Source organism: Sebastes fasciatus, chromosome 9, assembly GCF_043250625.1.
Source record: "Sebastes fasciatus isolate fSebFas1 chromosome 9, fSebFas1.pri, whole genome shotgun sequence".
In the NCBI taxonomy this organism is placed as follows: Eukaryota; Metazoa; Chordata; class Actinopteri; order Perciformes; family Sebastidae; genus Sebastes; species Sebastes fasciatus.
Window position 1 is genome coordinate 31,889,245 of NC_133803.1, and position 12,829 is coordinate 31,902,073.

At 40.0% G+C, this 12,829-nt stretch overlaps 1 protein-coding gene across 5 annotated transcripts in view; it reads left to right on the plus strand.

The window, feature by feature from the left end:
• Positions 1-12,829, plus strand: part of atrnl1a (attractin-like 1a) — a 267,677-nt gene that overhangs the window by 221,592 nt on the left and 33,256 nt on the right. For 4 of the 5 annotated variants that reach the window (XM_074647316.1, XM_074647318.1, XM_074647319.1 and 1 more), the window contains one exon: positions 2,738-2,833. In XM_074647316.1, coding sequence (XP_074503417.1) covers positions 2,738-2,833 — 96 coding nt within the window. The remainder of the gene's footprint in view (positions 1-2,737; positions 2,834-12,829) is intronic. The other variant, XM_074647317.1, reaches the window with a different exon arrangement.

The following is a 12,829-nucleotide window of genomic DNA, read 5'->3' on the forward strand; positions in this document are numbered from 1 at the left end:
TTTTATTGAGATTTGGATTTTCTCAAATCTTTCTTACATCCGTCTTGAGCTTCTTTTTCTTGTTGCAGTTTTTTTTTTATATTTTAAAGGTGCAATACAATATCCAGAGAATTAATATATCATGAACAACTATTTTCTATGTAAAGATATAGAGGAGTTACAGCTGATAACGATGTCATGACCGACGGCGCCACAGCGGAAGCGTAGCGCCCACCCTCCCCTGTCAACAGTGTTGCCTTTTTTTTCACTGTTAGCACCGTTAGCTGCTAGCCGCCAGCTCAGCAGTCGCCATGTTGAGAGATACATTTGTCGGCGTTTAGCTTTTCAAAAACAACATTTTCACTGCGCTAACGGGGCGGTCTAGCAGAAATCTAACAAATATTACATTTACATTAATTTAACCACAATAACGCAAAATATATTTCAGCTCACACAACACTAATAAAGTAAACAAAAAAAGATCATATTATGTATCTGCATTATAAAGAAAGTTGATTTAATAAATGAAAGACTAACTCTTTGAATCATTTAATTCAAATTCTGGATTTTGTTAGAGGCTTTGTAATGTTTTTTTTTTTAGGTTGGTGACGAGGGTGAAATATTCTGCTTCAAACCATATTTGTTGGCGTTTAGCCTTTCAAAAACAACATTTTCACTGTGCCCTCCTGCAATCTGACAAATATTACATTACATTTATTTAACCACAATAACACACAATCTATTTCAGCTCTAACACGTATGTATCTGCATTCGCGTGGCGAATCCGTCAAGATGTTCATTTATGTTGACGAAACTAACACCACGCTATTTGTCCACTAGTATTTCCCAGGTCTATTATTTTTCTTATTACTTTACTGTGTTTGTGTTTGTGATGGCTGGAGTCTCCCACGCTGATACAAAAAAGTTAATTTCATGTTATTCATCTAAGTGGAAAACCCTCTCATGTTGTAAACAAACAATAGTTTCTCCCTCCCGTACGGGTCACAATCTGCAGCCCAGATTCTCCCTCTGCCTCCCCGGCTCTGGTTTGTGTGGGCTTCACCAGGCAGATTGTTTGCCGAAAACAACAAGCAACATACTGATGATTAGAGCTTGGTGCATAATCGTCCAGAAACGAGTTTGTTTTGCGTGAAACAGGTGGCCACCCCCGAGCTAAAGGCAGAAACCAAAACCCCATTAACATGTATGTAGTGAAGTGGAAAGAGCTGTGAAACGGGGCTTCTGATGGAGAGAGGAGAGTATTGTGTCCTCATTGTAATATTCAGATCCACATAAACACTTTTTGATCTGTGTTGATGTTGGTGTGTGTATTTGTGTGGGAGTGTTGGTGAGCTACTTGCTCCCAATATGTTTTTTTTTTGTGCTGTATATCTGTGTTTGTGTTTTCAGTCGGGTTGTTTGGACTTCCTGCTGATGAAGGCCTCGCCATCTGCCTTTGTTCATCTGACATTTCCTCATTAATGAAGATTGCCCTCCTCCTCTTCCTCCCACCTGACTCTCTCCATCCCCCCACAACCACCTGCTATTCCCCACCGCTCCTCGCCTTCCTCCTGCACGTCTATCAACCTTTCTGCTTTGATCTCCAATCTTCCTCCTCTCCATCCTTTTCTTTTTACTCCCTCTACTATCCTGTCTCTCTTTCTACTTCTACTTCTCTCTTCTCTCCGACTCTCTTTTCTCCTTCCTTCCTTAATCACACATCGGTTAACGGTTTGAAAATTAGGCATGTTTACCATTTGGTTGCTGGGTAAAATCTGCAATCCAGATGGGTGAAATGGAGAAATTGAGCAATCCTCTCCTTTTGTTCATTAACCATTAAGCAAGGCATTTAACCCTCTGGGGTTGCAGCAGTCGCCCACGATTTCAAAAACACTCACTTCATACTTTTATCAAGCATAAAGTGACGTATGAAGTGACGTTACTCTGTAACAGACGTGCCATCACAACGTGCCGTCACAACCTGCCGTCACAACATGCCGTCACAACCTGCCGTTACAATGTGCCGTCACAACAGGCAGTCACTTGTTCTCATAATCCATCAAGGAAACACTGTGTTATTTTCGGAAAATAATAAAAGCGATAATCCAATATTTTATATATAGGCCTACTTATTCATCTAATTCCATTGCAACATCAGCGCCCAGCAGCAGAGCTACGCTTCCATCATTTTGGACTGAAAGTGATTACTGGACGTGAGTAAAACGTCCACCTAAAAAGTGGCGTACAAAAGTAAAACAAAATTATATCTATTTTATTGTCATAGTCTACTGAAATGGCCTGTGTTGAACAATACAATATTATAAATATAAGCGTTTTCAGTGCATAATGGTGGCAGCAGCTGTTTGTCTGTGTAATAGAGAATGTTTTTGTTGTAGAAAATGAATGAATTGTTGAAACATTCAAATTCTGTTTTACTTTTTCTTTTGACTTTGTGGCCTTTATAACTTTTTATAATATCACTGCAGCATATCTTTTCAAATAGCCCATGTTGTGCTGAGAACGAAGATATCTTGCTTGCGCCTTAGGGTACTGAATTTATACATGTTTATATATTAAAGGTGTTGAGGCCCCAGTAATGGGAAGAAAACGTCCAGTTGGTCTCAGTAGAGCTGCTCAGTGGCTGTAACTGTACATGAATAACAATGTGTTTTTGAGTTAAAACAGGTTATTCTAACTATTTCTCTCAGAATAACCTGTTGAATAATGAATCCTTTCTTGTTTCTGTCTCCCTCTGTAGCAGCTGATGAGAGAGCGACAGCAGATGGCCAGCCGTCCCTTTGCTTCGGTTACTGTAGCGCTGGAGGCGGGTGGTGACCACGAGGAGCTGCTACAGGTCAGCAACAACTCACACACACACATAAACACACATAAACACAACCAAAGAAGACACCCACACACACACATACACACACACATACACACACACACAAGGGAAATCATGGTGTTGCAGTGTGTTCCTCTGCATTTCCATGCACAGATACTAACGCTGCTTTGGCCCTGCTGTGGGTGTGTGATTGTGTGGGTGTGTGTGGATACACAACAGGATGTTGATACTGTAAACAAACCGGTAGTGCAACAAGTTGCTTTGAGAAAAGTTGCATTTATGGAAACTAACTTATTAATAACTAACAGAAACATTGTGTGCAATCCATCTTCTCTCTCTCTCTCTATTTCGCGCTCATTCTCTGTAATTGTTTGTAAAAAATTCACAGCGTTTTATCTAAACAAATTTACCGCTTCTAGCCAAATTTGTTGGCGTTTAGTCTTTCAAAAACTACATTTTCACTGCAGCTTCATAACTGTTTTCTCCTGTATTAACGGGGCGGTCTAGAAATAATCTAACAGCACCAAAAACAACAACAAAAGGCAGAAATCAGGACACTGAGTCTGATATATTTGTTAGTTTTCTATTCTTTTGTGCAGCGTTACATTCAGTTGCTTTTGAGCGTCTTATAAAACTAGGAGGCGCTGTATAACGGAGATTATGAGCGTGCTCCGTATGTAATCTGATATTTAATTATATTCGGCGTGTTTAATATATCTAGATCTCTATTTTTATATGTTTCACAGGTTCTGCTGTCAGAGAGTATACAATATGTTGTTGTTGAAATAAGGCTTTGATTGAGTAAAAAAAAAATGCATTCGTTTTTTTTGGTATACGGACAATTTGTATGTTTTTTAATTACGTTAGTGCTCCGCGACTACTAACTTTCTGGTACTGTGACATCCTACTACACGTAAAGGCAGCAGTTGTTCTGCCTCAACAGGAGAGTCAGAGAGAGATCGATCAGAGATGACAATATAATCAGACAAAATAGGTGAAACAACCCGTGTGGGCGGACCATGGATGGGAAGAGGGCCAGAGGAAAGACAGAAAACAGACAGATCCTGTCATATTTTTTTGGCTTTCCCTTGAAAAGCAAACTGAAAACCACAGAGAGACGTCTGTTTGTGATTGGAGGTGAATAGAGTTGTGATTCATCAGAGGTTCATAGAGACAGTTTGACATCATCTGATCATCCCACAGTGCAGCGCACGGCCAAGTCAACGTCGACTCCTGTCGATTCAGAAAGAATAGCAGCGGCTCTTCCATTGTTTCCTGATTAGACCGTAACAAACACAGCAGATACAGAGCAGCCACTACAGCTGAGTGCTGTGGAATAAATAGTGTATATAATATAATATAATTGTGTTCAGCACACAAACAAACAGACTGAGAGTACTGATGTTTAGAGATTGTAGAGATGTGATGCATGTGTGTGGTCCGTGGCATCTGTAAATTAGTAGAAATGATAGAAAGCGTGTGACACACAACAACAACAACAACTTCAACCACTTCATTTCCTGCATTTTGGTGAATTTTTATGCGCCAATTTCTGCATCAAGTTGTTGTGGACATGTCTTTATGTCTTTATGTCTTGAATTGAGAGGTCAAGGCGAGAAAACCGCCATGCCAGTCAGTGTTAATTCCGTTAACGAAAACTACGACTAAATATGTTCGTCAAACTTCTTTTTTCTATGACTAAGACCAGACGATGACGAGTCGGCACCGATGTCATTAAACACTAACGGTGACGATATCAAACATGTAAAAATGTTGACGAAAAAAGACTAAAATGTATTCCATTTTAAAATGGTTAAAAACATAAAAACTTCTCTTTATTTTTGTCACATTCCAACTTCTCTTCTTCTCTTTCTCTGTCTCAAACACACTCAGCCGACTCCGCAGCGCTCAGTCGGGTTTGGGTGGTTGATTAATGCATAGTTTTACATGTTGTGCGGTGCAGATTGGCTCTCATAACGGACCGGTTGGTGCGACTGAACCGCACATCACTTATGATCCCCGTCAGTCAGGAGGACTCAAACTAACTGCAAAGCTGCATTCTGAATCATTCAACCTGTGTTGTTCATCAGATAATGATAAGATAACATTTTATGTGAAATAAGTTTGACTACAATTACAGAAATGTTCATTATAATCTGATGACTAAACAGAACCAAAATTAAATTAGAAAAATATTGCTGACAAAATGAGGAGAGAAAACATTTTGACTAAAATCGAATGACTTGTCGTAAACTAAAACGTTTTGAATTGTTGTCGATAAAACTATGAAGGATAAAAATGACCAAAATGTGACTAAAGCTAATAAGCATTTTCTAAAATGTCATTTAAGACTAAATCTAAAATAGCTGCCAAAATGAACACTGATGCCAGTCTTCCCTCGCCAAAATGTAGTCCAACTTTGGAGCGTTACTTAACCTCCTTTCCAGCAAGCTAGCATGACATGATTGGTACCAATGGATTCCTTCAATCTAGTTTCACATGATACCAGTATATATCCTTTGCTAGGCAGGTGCAGACAGACACAGCTCACCTCAACAGCATCCACCTCGGAGAAGTAGTGACGTCAACAGAGGTGGAAGGCTGAGGGGAGAGAGTGCAGCTGGTTTCAATCGCCCTCTTTTCTCTCAGCTGTCCGGTGTGATTCTCCAACATGCTGGCTGGCAGCTCACCTTCACCCAGCAGCCCTGGAGGGTCCTCATGAGGCAGCGTGGGCCCCGCTGCTCATCATATCAGCCTCTTGTTCAGAGATTACAGAGCTCACGCTGTAACGTGACAGTGAGAGGGTAACTACCAAATCAGATGTGTCCTTCTCCTGAGGGCGAGTTGTCCGAACGGCGGTGTCACCTCTGTAGTGAGATGTCCGTACTCAAAGACAAACTCATGCAGGGTTTGGATAAACAGAGGAGGGTCATGAGTGATGTTGTGACACGAAGATGTGGAGAATTTAGTTTTACTTTTGTACGGCTCTTTGTAGGCGGAGGTTTTACTGGCGTCCGGTAGTCGCTTTCAGTCCAGAATGGCGGAGGCGTTGCTCTGCTGCTGATGTCCCAATGGAACGAACTATTAACTTTCACTGCAGAGACGTGGGTGAACCAGTATAGTCTGTTTAGACTGGGAGGTCTACTGTATGTGAAATGTGAACTTCAGTTTGTATAAATATTTAGGCAACATGTGGATGAAGCTTTTTCCTGTACGCCCTCGTAAACCACCAAGGTGTCATCTTTAGTTTGTTTCCCCGTTTAGTTCAGTTACACGTTGTTTAATGATAGAATCTCCATGAAACGGCTAAATGGAAGACACTAATTTGTCTGACCTTGCCTTAATGTGTCAACGTATTAATAATCCTGATAGAAGCAATGCATCATGGGAAGTGAACTGTTACCCCCCCCTAAGCCACAGTGGAGCTCAGTGACAGCTGTTGCAGGAGATTTACTGAGTACAAGAGGTCAACTGAGAGAACAATCACCCTCATTCATCAAACTACATGCAAACACATGTGCATGGATAGTTAGAGAATACAACACAAACACTGCTGAGCCTCCAGTCCACCTTTTAAACTTCAATCTTTAACAGTTTTGTATTTCTGAGTTTATAGGTATTTCTGTGTGGATTGAGTGTTTTGATACTTTCACAGTATTTATACAGCATTTAAACCTGCTTTATGATATAAAAGACATGAAAATCTCACTTTTTACAATATGGGACCTTTAAAAACATTATTTATTTCCATATAGCCGTGTTATAAATAAAATAAATCTCCAAAAGGTGTGGAAATAGTAATAAACACAATGAATACTGAACACTTTACAGTGATACCTAATTTATGTAATTCAAGACTGTTCAGGAAACCCAAGTATGCAGAAATATTCAAACACCATTTTAGAATAGGAGAAAATAACACGTTTATACTGCATGCAAAAAACTGATTATCATAAAGTGGGCATGTCTGTAAAGGGGAGACTCGTGGGTACCCATAGAACCCATTTACATTCACATATCTGGAGGTCAGAGGTCAAGGGACCCTTTTGAAAATGGCCATGACAGTTTTTCCTCGCCAAAATTTAGCCCAACTATGGAGCGTTATTTAGTGTTCCTCCCGACAAGCTAGTAAGACACGGTTGGTACCAATGGCTTTGTTAGGTTTTCTAGTTTCATCGGATACCATTATCTTCACTCTATCTCTGTAAAACATATTGTGATGCTTTAGAATTCAGAATCCTCTCTACCCTGTTACCTGCCTCCACATGTCTCCCCTCCCTGTCTGGGGTTTCATCTCCTCTCACAGTTTGAGCTGAAGGTTACAGAGACAATGCTAGCGAGGGCTATCTGCACACGACACTTAATTAGTTTTAGCTCCGCTTCGACCAGGTTGGACTCGGCTCGGTTCAGCTCGGTCCACGTTATCTCCGCCTCGGCCTGGTTTCCATTTCGTTCTTGAAGGTGAGAGACAATAGGGCGGAACGCTATCTTCACACTGAGGTTAATTACACAACATCTGGTTCATAGTCAAGCATGCAGCTTAGCATAATTGTGTAATGAATGAGGGAAAAGGGAACATTTCCGCGCCGCCCCGCTATTTTATGTCGCGCCGCTTGCGCGGAGATGCAGAGTATGGTTAAACAAATAGAGTCATCATCGCCCCATTTCATGGCATGTTTAGACACCGAGCGAGGAACACAACACCTGTTGTTTCCACACACACACACACACACACACGCACACACACACACACACACACACACACACACACACACACACTGTGATTTAGTCTGCACAGGAGGGAGAGGAAGTGAACTAGACGATGAAGATATAATTGAAAGGAAAGCAATCTGGTGTGATTGATGGAGGATTAATGCATCAAAAATGTGTGTTATTATATTCCATCTCCCATCATATATCTCTGTTCAACATATTATCAACAGATTTTACTTTCAAGCTTTATGCAAATTTTTCCATTGTAATATAATAGGTCGTTTTAACACAAGCAGCATTGGTACTAGGGCTGGGACGATACACTTATCACCCGATTCAAAACTATCACAATACTTGGGTACCTATTCGATATGTATTACAGTTTTTAAGTATTGTGATTCAATTCCTTGTTTAATTTTCCCTTTTATTTTTTTATGTATTTATTTGTTATTAATTTTAAATGTATTTTTTATTTTTGCATTTAGTTTTTTTCCTGCATAAAATAAATGCAAAAAAAAAATAAATACATCAATAAATAAAAGGGAAAATTAAACAAAAGACACAATAAATAACGGAATTAATACAAAGATAAATAAATAAAGAAGCAAATTTAAACAGAAATATTAATTAATTAATAGCTATATTTATTTTTAATATTATTTTTGCTACATTTAATGGCATATTTATTTATTGATTGAGTAATTTTTTTATTTATTCATTTATTTTTTAATTTTGTCAGGTTCCGTCCTCCGCAGTTATCAAGTCTGTTGCCATGACGTTTGCGTCTCTTTCCAACAGAACGGTTCGCTGTGATGCCGAAGAGAAAGTATGTCTTTTCTAAAGAGCTCTAGGAGGTTTAATCCTTCCTTCGTGAAATATCCGGCAATGAAAATGCTGCGTTCCGCAAGATTACATTTTTGATCGTACGCGGTGGAAATGCCGATATAAAAGATCACATTAAGGCCAGATAACAATATATACAATAACACGCCTGGTGCATGCATAAGCGCATACATGTGCACATGCATGAACATACACTATTTTATGGTCATATTAAGGCACTGAATCCTCTGTCCTCAGTGTCAAAGTGCTGCGTTTTGTATGCTCGTCTTACACCAGGACCACCTGTGCATGAACATAAGCCAGGCAGCAACTGTGTTCACCACTAGAACGAAATTGGAAGAACAAATTAGTGTTTTCTAAACATAACTTCTAGGAGACGGGGTAACATGTAAGCACGTGTGCACACACAGTAGTTACCACCCAGTATCTGATTCATGTCCGCTGTAACCACATTATGTTGCCATATGGGTAAATATCTTCTCCCAGAGTAGAAGACGACACCATCCCCCGAGCTTCCCTCTTGAGTTTCCTTTCAGAAGCTGCGGCGTTCAAACCACAAAGTCTTTTCCGTCTTTGTGAGAACACACTTTGAGGATCCATCACAAGACTATGTATAAATTCATGTGGACGTGTGCTGTGCTCAGATTCTCTCCAGGACTCATAAGAAGATGAACTTAAAATGCTCTCCAGGTGGTTTTCCGTCAAAGACATCTTTCCCGTCCTCTGAAGACTTGAAATTATAGGTACTCTTGCAACAAGAGCCCTCTATCGTTTCTATTTGAAGAAAGTTTTTCTCGTGGGGAGGCGTCCGGGCCTCGGCTAATCTTTTATAATGATACTGACTCTGACTAAAGACGTGCAATTACATTCTTCAAACAAAAGAAGAAAGTTTTCTCATGGCGAGGTGTCTGTGACGGGTTAATGACACTAACTACGTGTCACAGCTGGAAGGAAATGTGTTGGCCTGTACGGTTTCATCTGCTCTGTTTCCACAGGATGGAAACTAGAACTCTGAACTCACCTTAAAACACAAACCATATGTTATTTTTACAGCATCTAACTTTCAGGAACTTTTCCTTTTGTTTTCAATAGTTACATGCTGTTATGCTGCGTTCGTACTATTACAAAGAGTCGGTTCACCAAAATAAAAAGAACATACAGTATTAGTATCATATTGGTCATTCAGACTGTTTTTTATTCAGTATAATATACTTAAATTGTCCTGCATTGTATTGGAAGTCTCAAAACAGCCCTGAATGTTGTATGAATGACACGGTAATCTGCAAGTGATTACGCGTGCAATAAAAATGGCATTTTTGCCTTTGCCATGTCATTTGTACACCATGTAGTCTGTACTGACTGCAATGTAAACACATTCGTGTGAAAATGCTGCGCTCACTGCATTCTCAGTTACGTTTAGAGGGGATAATAGTTTCTCCTGGATTACGGTCACAGTTTTAAACTGTTGTAAACGTGTGGTTAACGTTGTTAATTGAAACAAAACAAAATATAAAATGCAACAAAATACTCTGTTAAGTTTAGACAGCAAAACTAGAAACAAGACTCTCTACGTAACCTTGGAATTAATTGATCTAAAATGTACCAATTAAAAAGTATCTTTTTTTCCCAACACAAATTGCAACAATTAAAAAAAAAATATATTTTTTTTTAGGAAACTTATTAAGACATAATTCGTACCAAATTACATTTTATTTTTTTCCGGAAACTTATTAGAAAATAATAATTCCTACCAAATTGCATTCCTTTTTTTTTTTTTTTTTTCTCCTTAGGAAACTTATTAGGAAATAATAATTTGTTCCAAATTACATTATTTCTTTTTTTACGAAACTTATTAGCAAATAATAATTTGTACCAAATTAAATTCCTTTTTTTTTCAGGAAACTTTTTAAGAAATTATTCAACTCAACTGACGATCATCTCCACTTAAATGGCTACTCATCCCTTCCTTGGCTTAAGAAACTAGTGATAACAACACTTCACTCCTGAAACATAAACATCCATCTGTGTGTGGGATGAGTAGTAACATGCTCGCTGCTTCTTTTTAACCACCAGTATGTTAAATAGCAGTAAAAGCCGCTCCGTCATCATCAGTATACGGCCCTGTTGTTGCAGCTAAAGGCCACCTCTCACACTCCCCCAACTTGATCAGAGCTGTACAGCGAGCCACGGCCGCATTACAGAACACAGGCACAGAGTCATCAGCATAAATCGATGTTTCCCGCTGCCTCCATAAAGTACCGCCGTCACGTCGTAAAAGCTGATGAGCCCGCGGCAACTAGCATCTGCACGCCTCCGCCTGCGGAGAAGCGGCTCCCACCTTTACCGCTGATTAACGGCGCTCTCCTGTTTCCACAATGCTATTTAAAGCAAAGAATGAATCAATTTCATATCTTGTGTTTTAATGTGGCGTATTTATTCTTCAATTGCGGGGATTTAATATGCCTGAGAAAGGAGGGATGGTGGGCGGAGAGGGATGGATGGATGGACGGAGAGGGGATGAAGGGGAAATAAGCAGATAAAAGGATATTTATGACACCTGGGTGAAAAATACACAGCTAAATACTGATTTACCCCCCACATACATACACCACACCAGATTACACAACAGCTTCTACTGTATGAGAAAAGATAAGGTACAAACACATTTACATTCATCATGCACAATCACATGTACTCTGCTTACTTTGAATTCACCTGTGGCTGCAGACTCTCACACACAAACACATGTTATTAACTCAATAACTCACACCGCTGTCAACACTAACGAGGCTAAAACAAACCCATCCCTCTTCACACTCTGTTTGCGCTTTAACAAAAAGCCCTTTTAGATTAGAGAAAGTGTCGGTGGGTTACGCATTGTTTCAGTGGCTGGAGGAGAAACACCTGCAGCAGCCTCAGCTGAGCAAACGTACCGACGGACTTCAACCGTCTCTCTTTCTCTCTGTGACTCGCTGTCCTTTTCTGTTTGTCTTTCTCTGAGAAATAAAGGGTGCACGAAGAGAAAATCATCCTCCCGACATACAGTACAAAAAAAACCTGAAGCAAGTCTGCTTTTCTATCTGTTCTTTGTATTTCTTTACAACCAGCAATTTTATCATTTTGCGGTTCAATAATTCAGGGCGAGGACAAAGATGTTAGTCAAGGAGAAGCACCACATTGTTAGAGCGCTGGAAAAAAATGATGGTTGAACTTGTTGACCCGGCTCAGATAAAACACCACAATAACCAGCTCCTGCTGAGACTTTAAAGGGGACAGATCATGAAAAACTCTCTCTTCAGTGCTTGTGCTCATACGTCTGGGTATCTGGAGAATCTACCAACCTACAAACTGTGAAATAAGACGACCACAGTCAGATTTAGCATCCCTTCCTATGTCACATGCATGCTCACTAGAATATACCGCCCACAGTTTGAGAACTACCTTTGCAACGTAGCCTCATACAACGGTTCGTATCTTACGAAAAGTTATCCCTCAAGTTTTCCTACAAATGTCCAAAAACATGCGTCAATTTCCGCTCGTTACATGCATGCAGTCTTTTCAAAATAAACTTACTTCTTGACAGGAAACTGCTTCGTTAGGTTTAGGAGAAGATGCTGGTTTTGGGTTAAACTAAATATGGAAGTGGCGTTACTTAAGTAAGGAAGTCACGTGACAAATAAATCAACGTTGTTTCTCAAATTTACATCGCGATCACAAAATCATCCAAGAAATGATTATGAAAACTACTATATAGCCGTCACCATCTTGGTTTTTGGCTGTTGCCATGAATGTTTTTAAAGGAAAGACCATCTGAAAATGTGCACCGTTATCCCCAATTGATATTATGATTCGATAGATACCTTTATCTGGAAAATCTTTTCATTTTGTCTACAGTCCATCCAGCTTTGTTTTTCCTCCCTCACTGCAGTTTTCACCCTCTTTCTCTCCCTCATTGTTCCATCCATCTCCTCCTCTCCTTCCTCCCCTCCTCTGACTCTGTCCATCATGTAGTTTAGTTCCAGTTTCAGGTTCAGCTGACCAAGCAGGAGCTCCCATTATGTCCTCAACACTCAGCCAGTGTGTGTGTGTGTGTGTCTGTAGTAGGAGTAGATGTGGGCATCTCTGCTGATAAGAGCTTCAGCAGGTTAGAGGTGAAGGTGCGCTGTGTGCACATAATGTGTGCAGCTTAACGAACCTTAATAAACTATCTTTGTTACAGATGTGACTCACTAACATGGAGAGGAAACATATTTTATCTTTGTGTTGTGTCATAACCCGGCAAAAAATGGGAACGGACGCAAAATGCCAAATAATATAAAGTATTTATTATAACAAAGAATATAAACTAGGGATCAAATTTGGGTATGGAGTGGCCGCGTGGCGTGCCATGGCATGGCGGCTGCCACGCGGGCCGGCTGCGGGATTCATGCGTCGGGTGTTCACACCAGC